General features: G+C 42.2%; 1 protein-coding gene across 1 annotated transcript in view; it reads left to right on the top strand.

The window, feature by feature from the left end:
* Positions 1-10,703, top strand: part of RAD54B (RAD54 homolog B) — a 125,751-nt gene extending 115,048 nt beyond the window's left edge. Inside the window, exons 14-15 of the mRNA XM_040354674.1 lie at positions 7,680-7,880; positions 10,080-10,703. Of these exons, the coding sequence (XP_040210608.1) occupies positions 7,680-7,880; positions 10,080-10,267 (389 nt within the window). The 3' untranslated portion in view covers positions 10,268-10,703. The remainder of the gene's footprint in view (positions 1-7,679; positions 7,881-10,079) is intronic.
* Positions 10,704-12,676: the final 1,973 nt, after the last annotated feature.

Raw genomic sequence — 12,676 nt, 5'->3', positions numbered from 1 at the left:
CCTCAAAAGGGCCGGTTTTATCTGTAACATTAGATGTCCAGAGCATCCTCTTCCCTTACATTAGATGTCAAGAGCCACCCCACCATCAGAAGTTGAGCCCCCCACTCTCCCTTACATCACAGTGCACCTCCCTTACCTTATGCTGCTGCAGGGAAGAAGCTGGATGTATTGCTTGAAGGCAGAAAGTAAGGGTCTGGATTAGGACCAGAGGAGAACTGGAGCTCTCCTGCAGCTGCAGGAGAGTTGCGAGGGCCACATGAAATGGCCTGGAGGGCCAGATTCGGCCCACGGGCCTTGTGTTTGACACCTGTGCCATAGAGAATACTTGACTTTGTCTCCTCCAGATTTTTGGAGCTTCGAAGGATAAAGATACAAAGCGCTGAGGTGTGAATGGGGAATGGACACATGAGCTAACATGCAGGAAGATTTAAAGACAGGAAAGAAAAAAAATGCCCCTATGAGCAACAGAAAAACTTTCCAGTGTGTATGAAGCCTAAAGAAGATTGCACAGTTGATGCCTTTACAAGACTTTAAATATTCTTGACTCTTCCCCCAAATAGCCCGAGTGGTCGGTGTCTGCTGGTGCTCCATAGGCACCTGACCATCTCCTGGTCTAGCTGTTTTTAGCTGCCGTATCATTTCTGTGGTTGCCTGTACCAGCAACTAGTCAAGGGCTTACCTAAACAATCTATTCAGTATATAAGAAATTATTGGTACACCTAGGGCATCATGCACACAGGACATTTTGCTAACTCTTCCAGACTCCCTTCCTCCTGACAGCAGTGTTCTGGCAGAAAGATAACGATTGGCGCTTGTAATAATAATTTATTCTGGCCATTGAAATGAATGAACGAAGTGCTAAACGTGCTTAGGCGCGTATAGGCTTGTCAAATTTTTTTTCTGCCAAAACTCTGCTGCTCCTTTTTTTTCTGCCTCTAAGGCTGCATTCACATCTGAGCTTCACGTTTTGGAGTGTTTTTTCAAGCGTGTGTATGCACAATTTTGAGCTTTGGCGTTTTTTTTTAATCGCCAAGAGAGAAAAGTATCATTTGTTTAATCATTTGCTGCTATGTTTTTCAGCTTTTTGTTAGGTTAGGGGTTAATATTATGGTTAAGGATTGGGGTTTTTAAAGTCTTTACTTTACTGAGCCTCTTTTTAAGATTTGGTGTTTACAAGTTAAAAACCTTTTTTTTTGCTAGAAAATTTGTTAGAACCCCCAAACACAAAATATATTTTTTCTAACACACTAGAGAATAAAATGGCGGTCGTTGCAATTCTTTCTGTCACACCGTATTTGCGCAGCGGTCTTACAAGCGCGCTTGAAAAAAATAAATAAACTTTTTTTAATTAAAAAAATAAGACAACAGTAACGTTGGCCCAATTTTTTTTATATTGTGAAAGATAATGGTACGCTGAGTAAATTGATACCCAACATGTCACGATTTAAAATTGCGCCCACTCGTGGAATGGCGACAAACTTTTTCCCTTAAAAATCTCCATAGGCAACGTTTAAAAAAGTCTATAGGTTGCATGTTTTGAGTTACAGAGAAGGTCATGAGTTAGAATTATTGCTCTCGCTCTTACGATTGCGTTGATACGTCACATGTGTGGGCGCTGCTCATGTATGCGTTTGCTTCTGCACGTGAGCTTGGCGGGACTGGGCACGTTTAAAAATGTATTATTTATTTTACCTTTTATTTTATTTTTTTATACCATCTTTCCTCCTCACTCATCTCTATACCACACACGGAAGAGGACCCGATTACCTCCACCGCTTGCTCCGGAGCTGTCGGTAGCGGCGGAGGACGCCGGAGCGCAGCAGGAGGGGGGCCCTCTCCCGCCACCGATAAAAGTGATCTCACGGCGAAACTGGCGCAGAGACCACTTTTATCTGAAAGCGGACCACCCACTGAAGAAGAGGATACCGGGGTTATAGCAGCTATATGCTGCCATAACAGTGATATCCCTCTTCAAAATACCGACATATAACGGCGGCAGGCGGTCCATAAGTGGTTAATATGCCTGATTCCTCCCCCAAATAGCCAGAGTGGTCGATGTCTTCTGCTCCATAGACACCTGGCCATCTCCTGGTCTAACTGCTTTCATATCATTTTTGTGGTCCCTTTTACAAGCAACTAGTCAAGGGCTTACCTAAACCATTAATTTATCTTATATTAATTGTTGGTAGACTTAAAGCGGAACTTCAGTAATTTTTTTTCATCTATTAAATCTTCTGCCCTTGTTTTAACTTTGGGTAATAAATTTTTTTTTTTCTGCCAGTAAATACCTTATACAGCCCACTTCCTGTTTCTTATCTGGTCATTAGCCTAGGCTTATGACATCATGCACCGCCCTCTCTCTCTCACTCTTGGGAGAGTTTGCCAGGAAGGGAGGGGGGATGTGTCAATAGAGGGCCAATGAGGGCTGCAGAGTTGGAGGTGTGTGTCTGTGTAAATCCAGGAAGTGAACAGGCTGCAGCTTCAGCTGCCCACAGTTAAAATGGCTGCAGCCAGACTCGGCGGAGGAAGATTTCTACGGCATATTTGGCAAATATAGAATCATAGTATATATAAAATATGCAGTGGTTGGAGGGAAGCTTCAAAATGAAAAATATGTTTTTATTGCAAATTATGTGAGCAGACTGCAGTTCCTCTTTAAAGGAGATTGCTCAATTGGATTGTAGCCCAGATAGCAAGAATAACTTGCCACAAATGTTGAATTGTAAATCTGTAAACTTGCTGCAAATTTTCACTGGCAAGTTTTACACCTGCAAAGCACTTGAAGTTCTAGTTGACACTTTACCAATTTGTAACAAATTTGCACGGCAAGTCTCTAGCAAGACCAAAGTTGCAGTGGGGAGTCTACAGCAAGAGCTCTGCAAGTCAAAGTGACTCCTTTGGTGGGATAACTTTTGCACAACATAACTGAACCAGAACTTGCAGCGGACTTGCAGAATGTTTGCAAAGAAAGTGGATCTGAAATCATGCAATGCGGACTTGTAAAGCATGGCAAGTCTTGCAATAGCTTAGCGGGTAATTTTCAAACTTGCAACTCAATTGCTTGTTATCTGGGAGCCTAGCCTGTGATTTTACCTGATGCTACTGAGCGTCATTTCCCAGCCTTTCCTTGGCTTACACACATCAAGATTAGATAACCGCAAGATGCATATGTACTACTATCTAATGTGCCATTATCTATAGAGCCATCGTGTCAGTGAGCTGCAGTGTAAGGCTGTCCCAGCACAATGTTCATATTACACACCATATATGTATGTGTGTCGAAGGGTGTGACAATTTGTGACTACTTTTTCATTTTCCTCTGCATTCTGTGGTTAACTCTTGACTTATGTCTAGTTCTGGCAAGAGAATTAAAGAAAATGGTAACCCATGCAATATGCAGCCATCACAACTTTCTCTCATTACTGAACCTGACCAGTCCAGTGATAGGATAGAAAACAATAGTGATACAAGTGGTAGAAGTGAGATGAGAAAATAAAGTCTTAGGCCCCTTTTACACTACTGCGACTTCACCCAGATTTCACGGACGCAATATTGCCGCGATTTCAGGGAATGCCTGTGTAACTGGCATTAAAATCGGGCCAAAGTAGTGCAGGGGACTACTTTGAAGTCGTTCTAATATGAATGGTTGTCATTGGAAATCATGGGAAACGACTTGTCATGCTACTTTGCAGTCACAAGTCGTCGTATAAGTGTGAAAGGAGCCTTGAGCCCCGTACACACAGGCCGAATGTCGAGAGACATCGGCCGGTTTAATAAAAACTGTCTGACATTCGGCACGTGTAAATATCAGCTGGTGAGCATTCTGGAAAAACAGCAGTCGATCGGCTCCCGATCAGTGTTCTCAGCCAATGACTGATCAGAGTGTTCTGGTGGGAGGGGTCATTCTCCTGTCAGAACACAACAGCTCAACAGGGGAGATTGCTGTACCAACGTTGTATCGTTGGTACAGCGGCTCCAAACAGAGCTGTCAGATCAAATACCACCAAAAGAAAGCTCTATTTGTGGGGGGAAAAGGACGCCAATTTTGTTTGGGAGCCACGTTGCAGGACCGCACGATTGTCAGTTAAAGCAACGCAGTGCCGAATCACAAAAAGTGGCCCGGTCTTTGACCACCAAAATGGTCCGAGGCTGAAGCGGTTAATAGAAATGCTTTGTTTCCTGCAGCAGTTATAATAATTTCCGCAATTAAGGTTTATATAAACTCAAGAATAAAACTTGTAATATACACTGATCAGCCATAAATTTGACCACTTACAGGTTAAGTGAATAAAATAGAGTCAGGATATATTAGGCAGTAAGTAAACATGTTCTCCCTGAAGTTAATGTGTTGAATGAAGAAAAAATGGGCATTGCAGTTCGTTGTGTATGGGGCTGCATAGCCATAGACTGATCAGGATGCCCATGCCGACCTGTGTCCACAGCCAAAAGTGCCTATATAGGGTATTTGAGCATCAGAACTGGACCATGGAGCAATGGAAGAAGTTGGCCTGGTCTGATGAATCACATTTTCTTTTACATCGTGTGGATGGGTGGGTGTGTGCGCACGTCATTCTTAGGCCCCATGCGCACTGGGCATTTGCCCATCTCTCCTAAACGCCTTTACTCCTGACAGCAGCGTTTTGGCAGAAAAACGGCTTAACACATAAAAATGCATCTAAACACATTTAGGTGCGTCAAGTGCTTGGGTGTTAATTAAGTTTATTGGTCAGAATAATAATTTATTCCTTGCCGTTGTAATTAACGCCCATGCGATTGACGTGCCTAGAGTTAGCACACCTTTAGACGTGTTTATGTGTGTCAAGTGCTTTTTCTGCCAAAATGCTGCTTCTCCTGGATATGCTGGCAGTGGGTTTTTTTTGTATGCCTCTAAACGCCTATGTGTGCATGGACAGAGGTAGAAAAAAAAAACACCCTTAAAAGCAGCATTTTTAACGCTCAGTGTGCATGAGGCCAAACCATTGCAAAAGTATGCACCAACCATCAGAAATTAACGTAGTTCCTTTTTTAAAGTTAAGTAATATTTAACCACTTAAAGTGGAGTTCCACCCATAAATATAACATTACATCAGTAGTTTTAAAAAAATGTCATTAGTCCTGTACAAATATATATATATTTTTTTAGATGCCTTCAAAGAGTTGTTGCTAGGGAGAATAGTTAATCTTCCCACTTTCTGCACCTAGGTGCTTAATGCTTCCTAACCTACACCGCACAGACTCCTGGGAATGTAGTGGGTGTAACTTTCCAGGAGTCTGTGCATTCCCCAGTCTCAAAGAATCATGTGACTTGGACAGCACAGGTGCTGAAACCTGATCTGACACTGCTTGTGCAGCACTGAGCATGTGCGAGATTTGCAAGGCTGAAATCCAGGAAGTCATACAGTCTGGCTTCATGATGCCCACACTTAAGATGGCCCCAGTCAATTTCTATTTTATAAAGTGTCTAAATGCTGTAACAACCTAACAAAACGGACCTTAGTTTACAGACTAACTTTACTAGAATACATTAAGCTTGTGTATTACAGGGGTATTTATATTTAAAAAGTGAAATTGTGGCCGGAACTCCGCTTTAAGAGCCATCCTATAGTAGTTTTACTGCTACAGGACGGCACCTCTACGCCGGATCCCATATATATGTATACGTGCTTTGGCTCTGCTGGGTAGGGGGCATGCTGGCTCGCTCACGCTGTGAGCACCACAGACTCGATGTCCGCCGGCACTCGCCGATCATCTAGCACAGAGGCAGAATGGCGGTCTGCCTATGTAAACAAGGCAGATCGCCTTTCTGTTAGTAGGGAAGGCATGGATCCTGTGTTCTTGCAAAGCAGGGACATGGATCCATGCCTTCTCTTAGTAAAAGCACCCTCTACACAGTACACAAGCACTGGCTAGGCACACGGTTAACCCTTGATCTCCTCTGATGTTAACCCCTTCCCAGCCAGTGTCATTAGTTCAGTGACCGTGCATTTTTTTTAGCACTGATCACTGTATTGGTGTCGCTGGTCCCCAAAAAGTGTCAGTGTCTGAATGTCTGCCGCAATATAGTCAATACAGTCCCGCTATAAGTCACGATCGCTGCCATTACTAGTAAAATAAATAAATACAAAATATCCCATAGTTTGTAGATGCAATAACATTTGTGCAAACCAAGCAATATAGGCTTATTGGGATTTTTTTTACCAAAAATATGTAGCAGAATACATACTGGCCTAAATTTATCAAGAAATTATTTTTTTTACATTTTTTATTGGATAGGTTTCATAGCAGAAAGTAAAAAATATATACATTTTTTCAAAATTGTCTGTATTTTTTTTGTGTATAGCGCAAACAATAAAAAGCGCAGTGGCGATCCAATACCACCAAAAGAAAGCTCTTTTTGTGGGGGAAAAAAAGGCATAAAATTCATATGGATACAGCGCTGCATGACCACGCAATTGTCTGTTAAAATAACGCAGTGCCAATGGCCTGGTCATGAAGGGGGTAAATCTTCATGATTTAAGTGGGTCAAGTGGTTTATAATATGAACTACTTTACTTTATTTTATGCTTATAATAAGGTAAATTGTTTTGTGTTTACTGTTTGTGCATGCATGTCTATGGCTAGAGTCACTGGTTTCCTCTGTGCCTTTTAACCTATTCTACTCTCTTATTATCTTCAAGTCAGTAAAGATATCCCCTGTTACACCTCCTTTTCTGTAAATGTGTATACTTCTTTGAAGATTGCTTTACAACCCGAAATAAATATTTAACCAAAGCAAAACCACCAACTAGTGGGAGGGTGAGCGGCAGCCACAAGAATTACATTATTCTTTGAGTCAAGTCTGGTCCTTATATCTTGATATGTACTGGTTTAGCATCACTTCAATAAATAATATTGTTACTGTTTAGTTTGTACAAAAGATCATTGGGGGGCGTATTTACTATAACTAGAGAGTGCAAAATCTTGTGCAGCTCTGCATTGTAGCCAATCAGCTTCTAACTTCAGCTCGTTCAATTAAAGCGTTACTAAACCCAGGACCCTGCACTCACTTTATCTGGTCTTCCACAGTACACAGAACATGAAATGCAATTATTTTGGTAAATATAAACTGCTAAATACCTTTTCTCATCAGCGCCTTGTTACTTCTATCAGTGTCCAGCCAAGCACAGGTTAAAGATTGTAGGAGGAGTTTTCATTCTCCTCTGACTGTCCTATTAGGCTGCAGGACCCTTGATCCTCTGTCTGAACAGCGCGATTTTTGGCCCTGTGCTGATCACAGGCACCCTTCCACAAAAAAAAGCAATACACACCAAACTGAGCATGTGCAGAATGCCCCCAAGGCTCTGTTTTATCAGCAGATGGATTGGGGACAGTAAAAGAAGGGGAGGATCAGAGGAGACCGGATCAAACTGCTTTTTTTACACAATGTGCAGGATTAACCCCTTATGTTCCACCGTAAGTATAACAAGCATGCGTTTCTGCATATACAGACTGATTTTACAGCTGTGGGTTTAGTAACACGTAAAGCTTTAACAAAAAAAATGGAAGCTGATTGGTTTCTATGCAGAGCTGCACCAGATTTTGCGCTCTCCAATTTTAGTACATCAACCCCATTATATCTATGCCTGACCTACTTATTAGCCTGGTGTATGTTTGACCTTCTGTGTCACGTTTTCTTGCAGGTACTTTAGAGGAAAAGATTTATCAGAGACAAATTAGTAAACAGGGTCTCTCCGGGTCTGTAGTTGATCTGGCCAAGAAGTCGGAACATTTCTGTTTTTCTGTGGATGAGCTGAGAGACCTTTTCACGCTGCATGAAGACAGTGACTGTGTGACCCATGACTTGCTGGAGTGTGACTGTACACATACCAAGCACTATACAGGTAACCTACATCTTTCTTGCAGTGTCTAAAGCTTTCTGTTTAACTTTAGGCTTAAATGCAAGCATGCATGAAGACTAAATAGGAAAAGTAATAGGTTCTTTTTCATTTCAAATGCTTATGTGTAACCTGGGTTTAGGGCCCTCCACAGGGATAATTTGAGGATCAGCACTGCCATGTGCGGGCACCACAATATCCCTGCACAGCATCACTGTTGTTACCTTACGTTAGGGCAGGCAGGTTCACTTTAAATTGTACCGTTACCTATGAAACAAATGCAAAATCCCAGCCCTTGTATAATCTCCATTAGAATTGCAGAATTCAAATGCAGGCATCCCTGCATATTTCCTATGGTGGTGGGCCAGGCAGTGTTTACAGCTTAGGGCAGCTTCCTATTGGTTGAACTTGATGGACTTGTGTCTTTTTTTCAACCAGACTAACTATTTAACGAAGGGCATTCCATAATCACAGATATTGGTTTCAAACATAGGGAACTATAACTGTCAGTGGTCAACCTGAAGAGAAATACTCTGTTGAATTATGTGAAATGTTATCTCGTTATTTTAAAGAGAAAATAGAAATCAGAAAAAATATCTCATCAGTGGAGGTGGAAGAAATATGCCCACCTTATGTAGGGACCCGCTTCTCTGTATTTTATCCAGTGACTCCAGAAGATATTAAAATCATCCTCAAATCTCTCAGAGCCTCCTCCTCATCACTTGATCCCTGTATTGCAAAGCTGGTGAAGGAAGCCTCAGATGCTCTGGCTCCTTTTATTGCAGACATTGTTAGCTTGTCATTTGCCACCGGCGTCGTTCCATGTATTCTGAAGCAGGCGGTGGTTATACCCCTGCTAAAGAAAGCTAACGTGGAGCTTAACGTGTTGAGTAACAATTGCCCCATTTCCACCCTGCCGTTTCTGGCAAAGATCATGGAGCGAGCTACTGTATGGCAATTTCAACCTCACCTGGAGACTAACAACATTTTTTACGACTTCCAGTCAGAATTCCAAACTGGAAGAGGTCCGGAAACCGCCCTGGTAAAAGTCCAGGACTATCTACTCTGGGCCTTGGATGAGAATGAAGCTTCGACCTTGGTACTTCTGGATTTGTCAGCAGCTTTTAATACCGACCATTCTATACTTTTGGATAGTTTAAAGGTTGTGGCGGGAATGGATGATATAGCTCTGGCATGGGTTGCCTCGTTCCTACGAGACAGGGTTCAGAGGGTATTTTATTCCTCTGATAGTGCCCTGTCTTGCAGGGTTCCACAAGGATCGGCTTTACCTCCGATTTTTTTTAACATCTATATGAGGCCACTGCTATACATTATTCGCCGTCACAACCTACCGTTCCATGTCTATGTTGACGACACCCAGATCTACTTCAAACTACCCAAGAAAGGGGAGGATTAGATCATGCTGGCCTCCTGCTTGGAGGAAATCCAATCCTGGATGGGTGCCAATTATCTCAAACTAAATGGCACCAAAACTGAATGCATCATCTTCAGTAACCTGATGTATTCCAACTTGTTCACATCCTGGCCTGAATCTTTTAACCCTTTTCCGTTTCCGGCCACTCAGGTCAGGGACTTGGGTGTCATCTTTGACTCTAGGTTGAACCTGCGCCCTCAGGTAAATCAGGTGGTGAGTTCATGCCACTTCCACCTGAGACTCCTGAGGTCGACCTTTCGCTATATCGCAGACTCTGATAAGATCGCCTTGGTCAATTCAATTATCGTTAGTCGATTGTACTACTGCAATTCTCTGTACCTGGGTTTGCCTGCTTGTACCATCTACAAGCTCCTGTTGATTCAGAATGCCGCAGCGTGGTTACTGATGGGTGTTGGTCGTCGTGACCACATCACTCCATCCCTTAGAGCTGCATGTCTTATGCATAAGGCATTGCATGGATGTGGCCCAGAGTATCTGAAGGAAAAATTCATCAGGTATGCGCCGACCCGATCCTTGAGCCCATGACGTCATATGACGTCCACCCGAAGGGATGAGAGGTTCCTGCCAACGTCTTTTTACAATGACTCAGTAGGGAACACGTTAAGATATCTACACTATTGTATTGTGCTCATGGAATAAATACCATTTTGGTTCTCTTGCTGCCATCGATTTATAACTCCCTGTAGTATACATATAGATCAAGATAATAAATATTATTTCATGCATTCAGCTACATCTTTTCATTTCAGGTGGTTCCACTGGAAAAGAGATCACACATGGGAGGCTCCTTAATAAGCCGCATAAGAATATTTCCATGTCTGAACTGATGGAGTGGAAACACTTTTCCATGGAGCAGAGTGATGGTGACCCTTTCCTCCAGCCCGGGAGAGAATATATTTCTTTTGTTTTCCAGAACATGACAAACAGCCAAACCTGAACTGTGATCAGAGGATACATAGACTTTGTCTCTGGGGATACAAGCTGTCCTTACACAGTGCCCTGGTGTAATGTGCTGTGCACTGATCCCAGCTTGGCACTCATTTCATATGAAGAGTAAGTCAAATGTCAACGGACACTTGCTAAAAGAGGGTGCTTAGTTAGTATATTTAGAATCAGCCACCCAATGGGGAGAATGATGGAAATACATAATATCTATTAACCTGTTCACAAATATTGAGGACAAACAATTTTGGCAGGCTTCAGTGTTGGCTTTTCTGAACAGCTTCATTTCTTTTATCAACTTTAGTTTTTTTTTTAAGTTGCAAAAATAAAAAAAATCTTGCATTAAACCTTTTTTTGCGTTTCTGAGCTGTTAAAACACCACGTTCACAATTGCAGTGACAATAAAATAAACCCTGAGTTTTTTCTGAACAGCTACATATCTTTATCAATTTTTTTTTTTTTAGTTGCAAAAAAAAACATTCTACCCATAAGTTTAGCTTATGCCTCTGCAGGGACTGCCCATTGATTATGTTCATATAAAGTATTCATATCAGACATGTCAAAATCAAGTTAAAAATGGGGTCTAACTGAGTGTAACAATTTTTCAAGGTCCCACATTACGCCTGCCGAGGGCCATGCTTCATTTCAAAATAACATTTAGATATTTGGTAATTAACAATATAACGCTGATTTCTACTTACTTTATTGTATCCCAGAAAACATTTTCTGAAATATTCTTTTTAAAATGATGTAAAAAAGTGTAGCCTTCATCACCTGGAAGACAGCTGGGACTTCATTCAGTTTAATTCCTAGAAGGAACACTAAAGTAAATTTTTCCTTTTTTTTTTTAAATAACAAACATGTTATACTTACCTCCACTGTGCGGCTCGTTTTGCACACAGTGGCCCCGATCCATGTCTTCTGGGGTCCCTCGGCCCCCCCCGCAAGAGCTTTCCACCTTCATGCGAGCGAGCATGGTGGAAAGCTCTTGCGGGCGCGCTCCCGTGATACAGCAGTGGCCATAGCCGCCAACTGTATCACTCGGCCCCGGCGTGCCGCATCATTGGATGTGATTGACAGCAGCGCCAGCCAATGGCTGCGCTGCTTTCAATCCATCCAGTGTAGCCAATCAACGGCCAGGCTGGGAACCGAAGAGGATGACGGGGACGAGGGCGGGACTTTCGAGGGGGTCAGGTAAGTAAAATGGGGGCTCGGGCGGTACTGTTGGATTTTTTTCACCTTAATGCATAGGATGCATTTAGGTGAAAAAACATTTACCTTTACAACCCCTAAAGTAGTAATAAAACTAGTTTTTTTTTTAATGTATGCACTGGTTGCAAGCAGTGCTCCATTAAATTTGTATGCCCCGGTGTGTGCTCAACACTCGCATAACTCTCTGTTCTCCACCGTTCACTCCCAGCCGCATAGTGCTGCTTCCCCGAACTTCCAGGTAGGGGAGGGTGTGTAAAGAAGACATAGTGAAGGCAGGAGAAACATTTGGTAAGAGTGACTAACCAATCTAGACATGCTCTAGTTTGATATGTCTGATCTACACTTTACTGGATGGGAAACACCCTAGAGTAGCAAATGGCTGCAGGAAAGTAGGCTTTTTGTATAGAATGGCCTGAAGAATATACTATCTGTGTTGTTAGTAATAATATGTCAAAAAGAGAGGGTGCAAGTGCTTTGAAGTGGCTAGGATAACATGGTATTGTCTGTGCAGTACAGACATTAGGTTCAGTGCTTCTGTAGGGTGGGCACTAATGTGAATGGATCAGCGTACTCTGCACAAAGCCTTATATTGTATTAGGACTATGTAAGCAAAGGCCAGAAACGACTAATTGCTATGGGTAACACAGTTTGATTTCAGAGACATCATAAGCCTGGCAAGTGCAAGTAAAGGTTTAGCAGCTGCCAGACCTCATAGCGAAAGATATTGAACCGCTCTTCGGATATTTATACCCGACGCCGTTCCTTTGTCCCCTGTGACCTCTATTGTTCTCCTACATCTCCTTATAGTTGTGGTTCAGATTGTGGAACTGGGTAGTCTCATATCTGTATTTATGACAAGCACATATGTCTTTCTGTAAATTATTTACCAAATATTTCAAGCTGTAAGAATCACATTCACTCAGGATTGCTTATGCCGGTAATGCACTGAAATCACCTCTGCAGTTATTGTAAATCTGCATCGTCTTTTATTGCAAACAGGTTGACTGTCTATTTATTTTCCATTCATTCTGGCCCCAAGCCTTGAATGTTTTATAATAGTTCCAGTAATCTGAAGTGAAGCAAATCCATTTAAACGAAAGGCATCCATTTCAGAGTTGATTCCATATCTTGCAGGATCTGCCTGTCTTTTTACTCCTACATGCTGCTACTCTGTTTAATTTTAACAGCATTG

Source organism: Rana temporaria, chromosome 5, assembly GCF_905171775.1.
Source record: "Rana temporaria chromosome 5, aRanTem1.1, whole genome shotgun sequence".
Lineage (NCBI taxonomy): Eukaryota > Metazoa > Chordata > Amphibia > Anura > Ranidae > Rana > Rana temporaria.
Note: the sequence above shows the minus strand (reverse complement) of the source record. Positions and strands in the feature narration are given on the sequence as shown.